This window comes from Triturus cristatus, chromosome 12 (genome assembly GCF_964204655.1).
Source record: "Triturus cristatus chromosome 12, aTriCri1.1, whole genome shotgun sequence".
Taxonomy (NCBI): Eukaryota; Metazoa; Chordata; class Amphibia; order Caudata; family Salamandridae; genus Triturus; species Triturus cristatus.
In genome coordinates, this window is record NC_140595.1 from 101,641,626 (window position 1) to 101,654,900 (window position 13,275).

At 41.5% G+C, this 13,275-nt stretch overlaps 1 protein-coding gene across 6 annotated transcripts in view; it reads right to left on the reverse strand.

Moving 5' to 3' along the window:
- Positions 1-3,830: 3,830 nt before the first annotated feature.
- Positions 3,831-13,275, reverse strand: part of LOC146772741 (proto-oncogene Mas-like) — a 124,105-nt gene continuing 114,660 nt past the window's right edge. For 4 of the 6 annotated variants that reach the window (XM_085639018.1, XM_085639019.1, XM_085639017.1 and 1 more), the window contains one exon: positions 3,831-8,217. Coding sequence is in view for 1 of the 6 variants with exons in the window: in XM_085639016.1 (XP_085495142.1) it covers positions 7,230-8,171 (942 nt within the window). In the remaining 5 variants the exon portion in view is untranslated. The remainder of the gene's footprint in view (positions 8,218-13,275) is intronic. The other 2 variants (XR_014972297.1, XR_014972296.1) reach the window with 1 other exon arrangement.

Consider the following 13,275-nt stretch of genomic DNA (forward strand, 5'->3'; position numbering starts at 1 on the left):
CTCACACATACTATGTACATATGCTTAGATAGATTTTTGTTGACATCCTTTTGTTTCTTGTTTAAATTAATTGATAAATGATCCCTGTTTTGACAGACTTAGAGATTATAATTACTTTTGTGAAAATAAATATTTAATGCCAACATTTTTTTCTTTTATTGTATGACCGTCACAAAGATTGTTACTTATTAACGTTACAGATAAGATGTGCAGATATCCATGAAGCAATGTGAGTTACTTATTATAGTGACTTGTTGTAATAAGATATTACAAATCAATACACTATCTAGTAGTGGAATTGAACACGTCACTACCGTGATAATAGGAATTAATTTTTAACATGGTTTACATCCATAATTTTGTATTTTATGAGGTTGTGACGGATGTTTTCACTGTACCTGATATCGTTTTTACGATTAATCCTGTATTTTACGGTGCCCAGACGATGTCTTTTCCACAACTCGGACTCTTTTGTTCTTGATATAGCGCTTGTTTTCTTTTTAACCCTGTAATATTGAACCCATGACGGTTATTTTGCACTGTTTTACTATGTATCAGATGGAGATTTTTTTTAAGCGTGTTTGTTTGACTTTTATGGTTTTCTTTGCAAAAAACGAATAAAGTGTTTATGATGATGATGAACACGTCACTATATAGTCTGACTAGGCCAGCGACTTTCTGTTGAAAACAAGCAAATGAATAAATCCACGTCACTCTAGTTTTTTCTTGACTATATATTTTGTAACTCACATGCACTGTGACGTATATCCCATGCACAGATATCCAGCTCCAAAGGCATCATTAATTTACATACTGCTAATGCAAGACAATACAGACTAGCCTCATGTGTGGATATACCAGCCTGAGGCTTCTATAGGGCTTCCACTGTACACCTAGCCTGTTTGATGTCATCCTCTGACGTCCAAGTAGTTCTTACAAAGCTATTCTAGTTGTGAGCTGGAGCAAGTCCTTTTTGGTAAGATAGTGCAGTGGTTTGACATGCCCGCCGCATTGGCCTCATTGCCCTGTAGTTCACTGTGCTGAATACCAGAGTGTTTGATCAGTGCTTAATTTGTAAAAAAAAAAGCAAGTGCTAGGGCCCTCGTCAGGAGGCCACTGCAGCTTGCACCACCCACTGCCCGTGCAGTACCCGTTTCAAAATGTGATAATTCAGACTATTATAGGCCTCCTGTACTATAAGAATGGCTTGGGCTGCAGGTATTTGTTTTTATTGTAGATTGAATTAATAAATAACTGTTGTTCTGCTCATCATAAATTACACAAACAACGCCATCATGTGGCAGCTGTCACAAGTGCCCGTGTTGACAATTAAGTGCCGGTGCTGAGTACCGGAAACCACCGGCTCAAATTAAGCACTGTAGGTTGATTCAGCGTTCCATTCTCCAGTGGATAATGAAATGAGTTCCATATGACACTAACACTGTACCAAGGCGGAAGTGTGACACAGGGAAAACTCATAAGAACAACCATGGATAAATACTGCGGATCAATTCCTTTAGTAAAGCTTTGTAGGTAACTGGTTGGATAGGTAAAGACTGTGATGTGGTAGGTTGCACCTTTTTTAGTAGTACAATTCGACCCAGATCTGAATCTGCTGGAAAGGTGCCATCAGGTCAACACGCATATGGCAATCTTTCTGCTACATACATGCCAGTAAGATAGCCAAGAGTATTTTAAAGTCCATTGCAGCAATCACTCTCAGATAACTCAGGGTGTTTATATGCTACTGCCTAAATGTGGGTGTGGTTTAATCTGCAGGGATTGTGTGTAATCTGCAGGTCACAGTTTGTTCAAGATGTGAATATCCCTATTGCAAAATCTACTTCAACCCGAAGGTCATGGGTTTCAATACCTGTTGGACTGATAAGGCGGAACGGAGAGCGTGATGTTACGGGTGCACTGACCCACTAGTGACATTCAGGCCTCAAGTCTCAGTCCAATTAATATATCTCAGTGGTATGAGAACAATAAAGGCAGTTAAGTGTTGGTGGAGTCAACTGTCAGTGCATACATTGCGTTGCATTTATAAGACCACAGTGGTGGAACACTCGACTACATCATCTCCACTACATTACCAGACCACTACATCTCCTCAAGTGACTCGCCTGACATTACTTCGCCAAAGGTAAGTTATGTAAAATAGCTGAAGGGTGAGGGTTATTTATTAACAATCGGTAAGGGTAAATAAAAAAAAAACATGGCCGAATGAGGTAAGCTAAGAGCGGACGAATCTCACCAATAATACCTTTTTAGATCCCAACTACAAGTGTGCTGCAAAGATGTGAAGCGACCGTTTAATATCAACATGTGATGTGTACTGGGTCCGCAAATAGGGCATAATTCAGAATTCTATGCCTACTGCACTGAAATAGGCAGGTGCTTGTCATTTTCAGACATTGTCACCTGGTCCATTTTAATAGGTTTAATGACCAGGGCAATATTATATGACTGCAAAGTTGATTGCAGCTAACAATTTCTGGGTGTGTTAAACTCCTGATTGTTTGGAACTCCGATCCCGGAGGAAACTTTTGTTTGCTATTGGGTAACAAATTTGAGTCCCCTTGTGAAGGGGTCCATACTGGGATCTATTAGAGGAAATTTCTCATGTGATTGTAAGAAAGCAATGCTACTTAGTTGCTCGGAATGCGAATATGGAAAGAAATGGATAAGTTGGTGAAGGTTTTTGATACAAAATATTTACTACGGAATATCTTGGTACACTAATACTGTGGACAGACTATTGAGGGACAAAATATCAAAAGGTAAATATGTACAGATTTTCTATACCTAACTCCACATCTAGGTACCATGATTAAATGTATATCTTCAAGTTACGCATATGTGCATTTGAGAATAATACATCTATACTTTTCTATTTGGCTTACCTTTCAATTTTTTCTCCTTCGATATTTTGTCAATGACATTAGTGTGCCAAGATATTCTTGTACTCAATATTCCAGAGTACAGTGTGGCGAAGACAGTACTTAAAGGGATAAGCTGTAGGGTTGGATATGTTTAGGACATATGGCCAATGATGAGCATCAGAAACATGGAACTCAGATTTCATATATAAAACCATAAAATGCTAATTTTTTACTAATCAAAATTTTATTTTGGCTTGAACTAAATTGACATTTTTTGGTATTAGGGCCTAATTTTGAAAATGAAGTAGAAAGTGCTAAGTATTTTTTAGAATTCAATTTAACGTGTGCTAGAAGGCCATTGAATTCTATGGGAGAAAAAATGTTTACATTTTTTAATGTAATAACCTTAAAAGAAAAGCATGCTCTGGAGGACTAGGCCCAAATATATAAGTCAAATAAAGAACCAAGAATGAAGAGCCAGTAGAAGTAATTCCAAAGGTGATAGACAGATAGTTTTTGTTCATATGCATTCATCAGGATTCATTTAGAGAAACAGCATGTAATTCCTAAAGTAATGTTTTCACATCTTCCACAGTGGAAAAAGTGTTAAATCACAGACAAAACCTTCTTTCTATAAAAGATAAATAAAAAATGGAGCAGAAGATGTTAAATCAGGTATTACAGATACTTTGTTTACAATAGTTGTCTTGCATGTTGCTGATGAAAGCCAACAGGTCCCACGGGTTGGCTCTTGGACACATATAGATAGACCCGGGCCTGCAGAGCTGGGACAACAAACAAGACTTTTACTGACCCTCCATGGGCTAAATCACAGGGGATGTGTCAGAATCAAAACTATTCCAGAGCTAACAAACACAGTTGTATGGTTATTTGTTTTCTGGGTCACCAATTTAGGTTCTGAGAAGTCAAGAAATACAATAATGAGATGTTTTCAAATCTTTATTACAAACTTATCCAGGGAGTAGAAAATGACACTCCGTTATAGTAATAGTAAGGAACACATTAGCATAGGCAAGTATTAGAAATGTAAACAAAGACACAATATCGATTCTAGTAATGGCAGTGGCGGCTGGCACAGGTAAGCACGGTGAGGGTACTGGGGCGGGGCAAGGCGCGGCAGGGTGGGAAGTCGACAGATGACGGAATAAGTATTATTTATTTATTTATTTAATTAATTATACCTATTCCGTCATATGTCGACTTCGCCACCTCCCACCCCGCCCGTCCTGCCCTACCGCCCCACCGCATTTACCTGTGCCGGCCGCCGCTGAGTAAGGGGCTAGTTGAAGCATGCGTTACAGTCTCTGTCGATTTTCAGAAATCTACAGCAATACATTACACATCGGTCCATGTTTTGTTAATATTCTGACTTACTGAGCAATTACTTGTTGGTCTGTCATAGTTCCCCGCCCTGCATCAGATGTTCTCAACCCCAGTTGCTAAAAGTTGAAGGTTGCTTACACTACTGCAGTGGGTAACAAACATGTGAATGGACTTTTCCCAAGTTTTCCACTATCAAAGTTCTGCATGTGAATACAGCAGGAGAAACATACATAACATACATGTATGAGGTAATGAGCATGAGTTTCAGAATGGCACAAAGTATCGGCACAATATGGTCTTAAAAGAATCATTGTAATGTAAGAGAATTAGCGCCTGATCTAGATCTTGGTGGACAGTTTACTACGTCACAATGGTGACGGATATCCCATCCATGGAAATATAAATCCCATTATATCTGATGGGATTTATATTTCATCAGAAGGATATCCGCCCCCGTTGTGATGGAGAAACCAGTCCGCCAAGATCTAACTCAGCCCCTTAGTCATAATCATTCACATACATATAACATCCATGCAAGAATATTGTAAACTAATTTAATCCAGAAAAATAATTGCATAACCTAAAACACAAATGAAATAAAACCATATATTACCCCTCTATTTGGTGGAGATTAGAGATTTGTGACATTGTGCTGGACAGCAGATCTTTCAAAGAATGGCTATTCTCTATAACAATGCGTTTGTAAGTTGTTAACCAGTTTACACACTTTTTTTTGTAAATGTCTCAAGTCTCAAGGGTAACAATAAAGGATCTTTTTAAACATGTTACCTATTCTGTATTTTTCCTATTACATGTTCATTTTAGGGTAATTAGCATGAAAAAAGCTGTTCTCTCCAAAATGCTGATAACAAATGGCGCTAACTGGAATTCAAATGTTTAGGTTTTATCTTTTTTTAATAAATTGCTTACAAAATATTGGTGATGGCCTTTGGATTTATGTGATTCTGTGGCTATAGTGTTAACCACATATTTATGGGTAAAGACATTTGCTAACTAATTTGCTAATAAATTTACAATATAATTTTGATTGAAAAAAAGTTGTTTCTAGATCAAACGGATGAAAATAGTACAGCCACAGAGAGTGTTGGGTAATTTCTTTCCTTTCTACATAATTTAAATTTGCCGCATAACTTGGTCTTCCATATAATAGCAGTATTTAGGATCTCCGAATGCAAGTAAAGGCCGCTTCAGTGCACATTCCAGGTAAAAGGAGATTGCATAAGTATTTAAAAAGTAGCAAGTTCAGCTGCTAGGAGGATATTGCAATTACAAGGAGATTCCAGAGGCTGGATTATCAGCAGAGATCTGTCACAAGGCAGATCTGAACATACCATGTGCTTTCAGGGACTTGGCTGTCTGTTAAGGCACCAACAGGTTTGCAAGGTTCGAAGATGTCTGTCCATGGACTGTCTTGTGCGCCACAGTATTTAGTATATTATTTTTCTGATCAGGATTATATTTGGTCGCAAATATTGAGCGTTATTGAACATTTGAAAGGATTTAGGGGTCCATAATGAGGTCTTATTTGGTCTCTAATAAGGATATATTGTATTTCTAATGTAGATATATTGTCGTAATACCTCTAAAAGTAAGATACTGAATGCAGTTTAGAACATCGTTGAACTTTAATACTGGAATCAAATGTTTGAATGCTTCTCTTTGATGCAAATGTTGGTCTACATTGGATCACATGCAATAAAAGCTGGACTTCAGATAAAAGAATAATTTGTCACCTGTCAATGGCTTGACAGTTTGATTCTAAGAGTGCAAAACACTTTTACATGGTGCCAGTAAAACAAGCAATAACGTTATATTGACACATAAATCATGCGAAACAAAGAGAGGAATTCAGGATAGCTTCCATCAGGGAGGAAATGCTTCGGATGAGGATCTGTTCAATGCACCAGTGCTCTAGTTTGTCTATTCTTATGCTCTGTAGTGAGACAAATGTATGTGTCCGGAGCTACTTTACCTTTGCTATAGGCGGCCTCAGGTGGAATTGTACTCTTTCAAAAGCTATAATTCATTTCTACTAAGTAATGCAGATCCAATGCTTGAACATATTGGGCCGGATTTAGAGTTTGGTGGACACGGTGCTCGATCACAATGGTGACAGAGTAACTTGTTCGTCAAACTCTTGGTCTGCCTGCACTAATTTAAGTTGTCAGTCAGTTTTCCAACAGTGGTGCCCTCCTGGCTCACACATTAGAAAACGTATTCCGACATCCTGATGCAGTGTGGGCCATTAAAGTATGGGCATAAGACCGCCCACCTTATTTTCAGGGGATGGTCTGATGTCCTCTTTTTTTCATATCTAGAGATCACCGCACGGCTGACGGCGATCTCTGGCTATAGCAGGCAGGAGCCCAACCAGGGTGATAGAGGTAACGACCTCTGCCACGACGACGACCGCGCCCCGCCCACCATACCTTAAATCAGGCCTATTGTAATGTAAATCAGATTACAATAATGCTGCAGCTCAAAATGTATAGAAACAAATAGAGAATCTATACGTCCTATAATTACCTATAGTGAGGACAAGAATAAAAAAAATCTATAAATATAGCCTTTCTTCTGATCACCTTAATTTTAGAGAAAAAAAAACAAATCCGAAGAAAGAAAGGCCAGATCTCCTATTTTCCTGTTTAAGTTGCAGCTGTATTTACGCTCTGTAACCAGTCTTTCAGCTTGGCTACGTACTCTGGTGGTGGGCATTTGACATCATAAGTCAACTATAATAACTTATTACAGTTGAGCGGCTACATCGTTTTCGTCTTACGAGTGACTAGAGACTTCACAACTTAACTGTAATGAGGGAATTAGATTGGAAGTTTTTATACAGGGATAGCATGCTCCCATAAATTATATAGCTAATGAAATATTAGGAATGATTCTTACACATTAGAAGAGCAGTGTTACAACTGGGGGCAATGCTTGGCCCGTAGTCTACGATATGCATGGACCATGTGCGATAAGTTGTCACAGAGCATCAGCATCGTCACTGAAGGCCCTTTGCAGTGCCACCTTAACACATCCTCTGTCTTTCCTGTTTTTTATCCTCCCCACTAAGTAGTAGATGTAGGGGTTGGCACTGCTGTTCATGGCAGTGCAAAGCAAATGAGCATAACTAATTACATAATAGTTAAAATCGTGCTGTGTGATAACTCGAAAGTAGTAAAGCAGACCTATCACCCTTGTGGGATAGATAGTGAGGAAGAAAACCACAATATTGAGGAGGATAACCCAATAAACTGTTGTAGGCTGATGCCTCATAGACCTCATTTTTATTTTGACAATCAATGCCACACTTGGTAGAATCATGAGTGGGAACACAATCCCAAAAGCTAAAATTGTAAAAAACAATACCGCTGCCGTACAATGTGGGACTCTTGCAATGTATAACTTCTCCGTACAGGCCAAACACTCAGCTATGGTGAAAAGGGTTGCACAAACCCACATGAGTGTGCATACAATGCTGGATAGTCGTGTTGGCCGCTTGCATTTGTACCATATGGGACACAGGACTGAAATACACCTCTCTACGCTGAGGGCTGTTAGAAGGAAGAGGCTGCTGTAGTGGTCTGATGTAAAGAGAAGCCGTAGGGAAAATAGGAGGGCATTATTGGAGGAAACAATGGTAGACTTTGCAGAGATTCCAAAAATGTATAGGAGAGCGACAATGAGGTGAAAGAGGAGGAAAAAGTCGGCTACTGCTAAGTTGAGGATGTAGACGGTGTAGGTGTTCCTCTTGATCCGGAGGCACAGGAACCAAAGGACAATCCCGTTGCCTATTAGTCCAAGTATGGAGATTAGCAGTGAGGGCGCAAACATCTTCATCAACAGCGTTACGCCAATGTCTTCAGTCTCATTGACACTCACCGCTATGGTTTCGTTGTGTGGCTGGAGAAGCGCCCCTAGCATAATGAGTCCTCCAGGAGCGGCTGTGTCTGCTGAGTTTCCTTCAGACCTGTCAACATGGGTTGAAATTGAATTAGATTAATTCATATTGGTTTGGGAGGCTGCAGACTGAGAATCAATGTATGTTTATAGGCCATTTTGTGTTGCTCTCAGCAGTGGAAGAACAATAATTTCCTAAGGTATCAGAGTCTATTTTCAAAAGTATTTTGCAGTACCTCAAACAGTACTCCTGATTCCCCCTTCTTACTTTTACACGCCTTTGTGAGCCCAAAAACCTCTAAAATAAGAACACATTGTGAAAGCTCTTCTTGTGCAGTTAGCAACAGTGAGTTAGACTTTTCAGGGCTGATTCACAAAGGGGAGCATGAGAACATAAAAGCGTACTTCTGTAGTACTGCTTCTGGTACTCTCGTGAATCTCCACCCTCAGAGATTTGTGTTGAGAGGTAAATGTGATTGTGTGTGTCATTGGCCCTGCCATTCTTCAAATGTTACCTTTTTACATTTTTAAGAGATTTCATGTTTACAATACAAGATGTAAAACCATGGCCCAATTCGTATTGTTTTCTTATGGGTAAGTTTGACTTGCTGTTGAGCCATATTTAACAATAGTATTTTGCTCCCTCCCTAGTCAGACTTTTTCAGTAACTTGGTGTTGGGAGAGCTGGTCATTTATATGGGGTAAAATTGCTGTTGCATGAATTGGCTCTAGTTTTTATGTCCACCTTCTGGATCATTTTACTATGAATCCGAAATTGCCAGGGGCTGATTTGAAAACATGGGCCATGCAGGACTACCGCGAAGAAACAAAAAAACATGACTTTCCAAATGAAAGACAGAATTCATCCAAAGAAACAAAAGATTATGATTGTCCAAATCAAAGACAACATTTATCCAGAGAAACAAAAGAACATTATTTTCCAAATCAAAGACAAAATTCATCAAAAGAAACAAAATATTATGATCTTCCAAATGGAAAGACAAAATTCATCCAATTGGAACACATTCTATCCAAGGCATACCTCAGTCTCACACTCAGAGCCTACATTTAGATGTGGAGAAGCCTAATCCTGCCACCATCCATCCCTCATTCCTGTGTAATGGCGCTGGTGCTAATTACAACAAAATGCATGATTGGCCAGCTGTGTAAGGGCCATCATGCTGATGTTTGTTCCATGAGCAGCCCTATTGGGCAAGCAGTCTGGGGGTGGGAATATCAAAGGTGACACTGAACCATGTGGTGAGTGGAGGAATCCCACCAACTCCTAGTTGGCATACCGTATTCCATTTTCTGAACATGCGGGTAATATTGAATTAGGCAGAAAACAACATCACTTGAATCATATGCAGGGAGGCTGGTTTGATGCCTGCAGAGGATCTGATTGTAAGATCTGATATTGCAAAAAAGTAGAGAGAGACCCCTTGTAGTGCTCAAGGGAATAGGGTACTCTTACAAGTGTCAACTAGCAATCCCTTGAGTCCAAGGACTCAAGGGATTGCTAGTTGACACAGATCTGATATTGCAAGTCCCTTGCCTCTAAATTGGGGTTTTCAGCCATTTTCTGGACCCAGCACGTTTAAAACATATCTCCATCAGCATGCCTGGGATTCTATTATCACTAAGCACAATTTCCAGGTTGTAAATTACATATTTTTGTTCCATTTATTATATAAAATTATTGTGGTCGTATTACAATGGAACATTGCCCTCCCCCTTTTCTACCTGTTCCCTTGTTCTCTTCCATAGAATGTTGGAAGGGTTCTCTAGTTGACAGTTGACAGTTGACAGGCAGTTATGTGGATAAGCTGAAGAGAATTTGGGCAATTGAGGTTGTCAAGCAATAAGGCATGAAGAGTCTTCATGCACTTGTTTAATATTGTGGATGTTAAAATTAACTTAACAGATACCCAACTTTATCTCACTGCGTCACTTTTGTGACGCAGCGGCAGCACAAAGCCAGCGCCATGCTGCGGGCTATTTACAACGTGACGCATCTAGGGAGATGTGTCACGTTGTAAAGCCCTGCGCCACATGTGGGCGTTCCTGCACGGGGGGGGGGGGCGTTCCTTTTACGGCCATGCTGCGTCAAAACCCTGCGCCTGCTTGAAGCAGACGTAAGGTTTGACGCAGCATGTTAGGGATAGGGGCACCCAGAGCCTTGCTGGAGCTGCGTCGCGCTTGTGACTCAACTCCAGTAATGTGCCACCTTTCCGCGGGGGGGGGGGATGCGACACGCATCTGCCCATCTGTGCGCCATCTGTGCGCCACTGTGCGCCGCATTGTAAATGCGGCGCATTAGTGGTGGCTGATTAGCAGAGATGCACCAGAAGTAGTAAATCTGCCCCTTTGTTTCTATTGGACCTGCTGCAATGCCTTCTTGCATATGTATGCCTAGTACTGTAGGTATGTGCTATGAGCACCTGGCACACTAGGATGAGTTGTGAGGTATGTGTGGGTCCTGGGACTAAGGGGTTGTGATGCTTCAATTTTTTTCAGATGGCAATTAGGAGTATTATCTGCACCTATAGACTTCTGAAAGGAGTTGCCTGTTCTTCTGGAAGGTAAAGAATGGATAGCTGTTGAGGATATGTAATTTCACCAATATTTGCAAAAAGGTGAGCATGCCCAAGCACTGCTGGCAATTTAACCAGATACAGATGTTTTGCCAGGGGGGAAGCAGAAGCTAAGAGTGCAACACAGCCTAGGTACACTATTGCCCGGGATCACTGGTTCCTCTTTCTGAAAGAATTTGTAGAGGTGTTAAATGGGCGGTTAGCACAGCTAAAGACTTCTATTGCGACTCATGTACAGCGGTATTCTGAAGCTAAATCCTGCTCTTACTCAGACATTGAAGCCAGACCATTTCAAATGGCGAGTTTTATTTAATCAGTAAACAGTACATCTTGTGAACGCGCTTGCCATTTAATTTAAATTGTCATGCGTAAGCAAGCTCGTTAATCATTGACTTGCAAAAGGGAAACATGGGATTTACAATAGGTAAGATTGAGATCTAAGCGTTCTTTCCGCATTTCTAAGTCTGATAACTTTTATTGTATTTATTCCGTTTAGATAGCACACAGGCAGCCAAGGGCAGGTTCACAGTACTGATAAAAATGTACACTGATAACAGATTTTAAATACGTCACGCACATTTTCTAATATATCCATGATAAAAACGTAATGATATGGAATTGATAACACACATAAGAATGTTTATTTTGTTAAAGGAGATTATTCATTATATAAGTTTTCTTTCACAATTGTATGGCAGGTATACACCTACTTGTTATTTTAAATGATATAAATATTCTCACTTAAATGAATGCATTATATTACCTACTGGTGACCACCAGCAGGTAGTTATAGTTAGGACCAGGTTTCCATAGGAAAAGCGTTTTTTGACTTACCTATATCTTTGGGCTGTTTGACGAACCTTCACAAAATTACCCCCAAAAATGTCATAGTGAGTCTTGTTATGCATGGGAAGTTTTGGGATGATCCGTCAAGCAGGGGCCGGAAAAAAAGGGGGTTACAAAATGTCAATTCTAATAGGAGCTTTGAACACGACTACAGCTCGAACCGCTGAACGGAATTACACAAAATTTGGCAGAAAGGTAGATTTAGTTACACAGATCATGCTTTCAGTTGTTTGGTGTAGATCTGTTTAGTAGCTGTTGAGAAATTTAAGTATATCCAAATTTGTATATCTGGGATCGCAACGACTTCACGAATAATAACAAGCTCATGCAGGGAAATACAGAGCTCTGATTGGCTGCCAACACTTTAACCAGGAAGTGTTGGCAGCCATTTTGGGACATGGCTTCAGCTGAGTCCCACAAAAAAACACACAAAAAAGAAAAGTGGACAGGGCAGGAATACCCAGACCCTCAAGCCTTGGTCTTGGGGTTCCCTTGGCACCCTGCCACATTATAAAAGCATTTTCCTTTTAAATTCACATCAATTTTCTTGAAATAGTCCAGAATTTTGCTGTGCATTAAAAAAATCTCCTGCGCTTGTTTTTAATTATAGCCCCGGGTGGGCCAGGTCCTGGGACCTTGCAGGGATTATTTAAAACATGGTGGGGTTGTGCCCGGGCCTAAAAATACCCCAGGGTCCACCAACTCCCTGGGCCTAATTCTACTAGTAAGCGGGAAGGACGTGCAGGCCCACACACTCCCAGGGCCACCAGTTAAATGTTTGGGGCAGCCTTGTTGACCCCCCTGAGCCCCAGGGACCACCACCTCTCCAAGGCTAACTTAAACATACAGCGAGGGGGCCGCGGGACCCCCGTGCCTCACGAACGACCACCGTCTGGGGCTTTCTTTATTTTTCTCTGCCCCGGGTACCACCACCTCCCTCAGACGCCCCTTGCAGAAGAAAAGACGGGAGCCACGCAGCCCCCCTCCTGTAGCCAAGAATGGCCTTGTCGACTGCCAGTTCCAGGGCCAGCTCCTGCTATGTCTCAGGGTGTCCACCCCCGGGACATAGCTGTCTGCTTTTGGTTGGCAGAAGCGTTGACAGCTCCCGCCAAGCAAAAGCAACCAATCTGGTGCCAGAGGGCGGGATCAGTCAAAGTCATCCCGCCTGCTGGAAGCAGAGGTTTCATCTTTTTCCCTGCCCACCAACATGTGGGCAGGGAAAGAGATGAAAAGATTGCTCAAGCATGGAGGGAGCTGCCTTTCCAGCAGCTCACTCCATGCAGCAACAATGCTCGCTCCCGCAGGAGGTGGAGAGCTGGCAAGGACCCAGGGGCATTCAGGCTCCACCCGCGGCCCCCAACGCTAGCGACTGGATGCCCTGGGTGGGCACCAGGGCACCCAGTATTACAAGGTTGGGCCTCGGGAATGTGGTACCTGGGGCTTAAATCGGCCTGGAGAGGAGGGCACATGCCCCCGACTGTATTGTGACTGGGCTCTTAGGGATGGGTCTCCAGGGACAAATTTGGCCCAAGGAGGAGGGCCACGCAGCCCTTTCCCCAATTTGTTTATGGCTGGGCCCTGGGGGATGGAGCCAAAATCAGTCCCGGGACAGGTGCTGCATGGCCTTTTCCCTGATTTAATTATGGCAAGGCCCAAGGAATGTGGTCCCTGGGGACAAAATCGGTCCA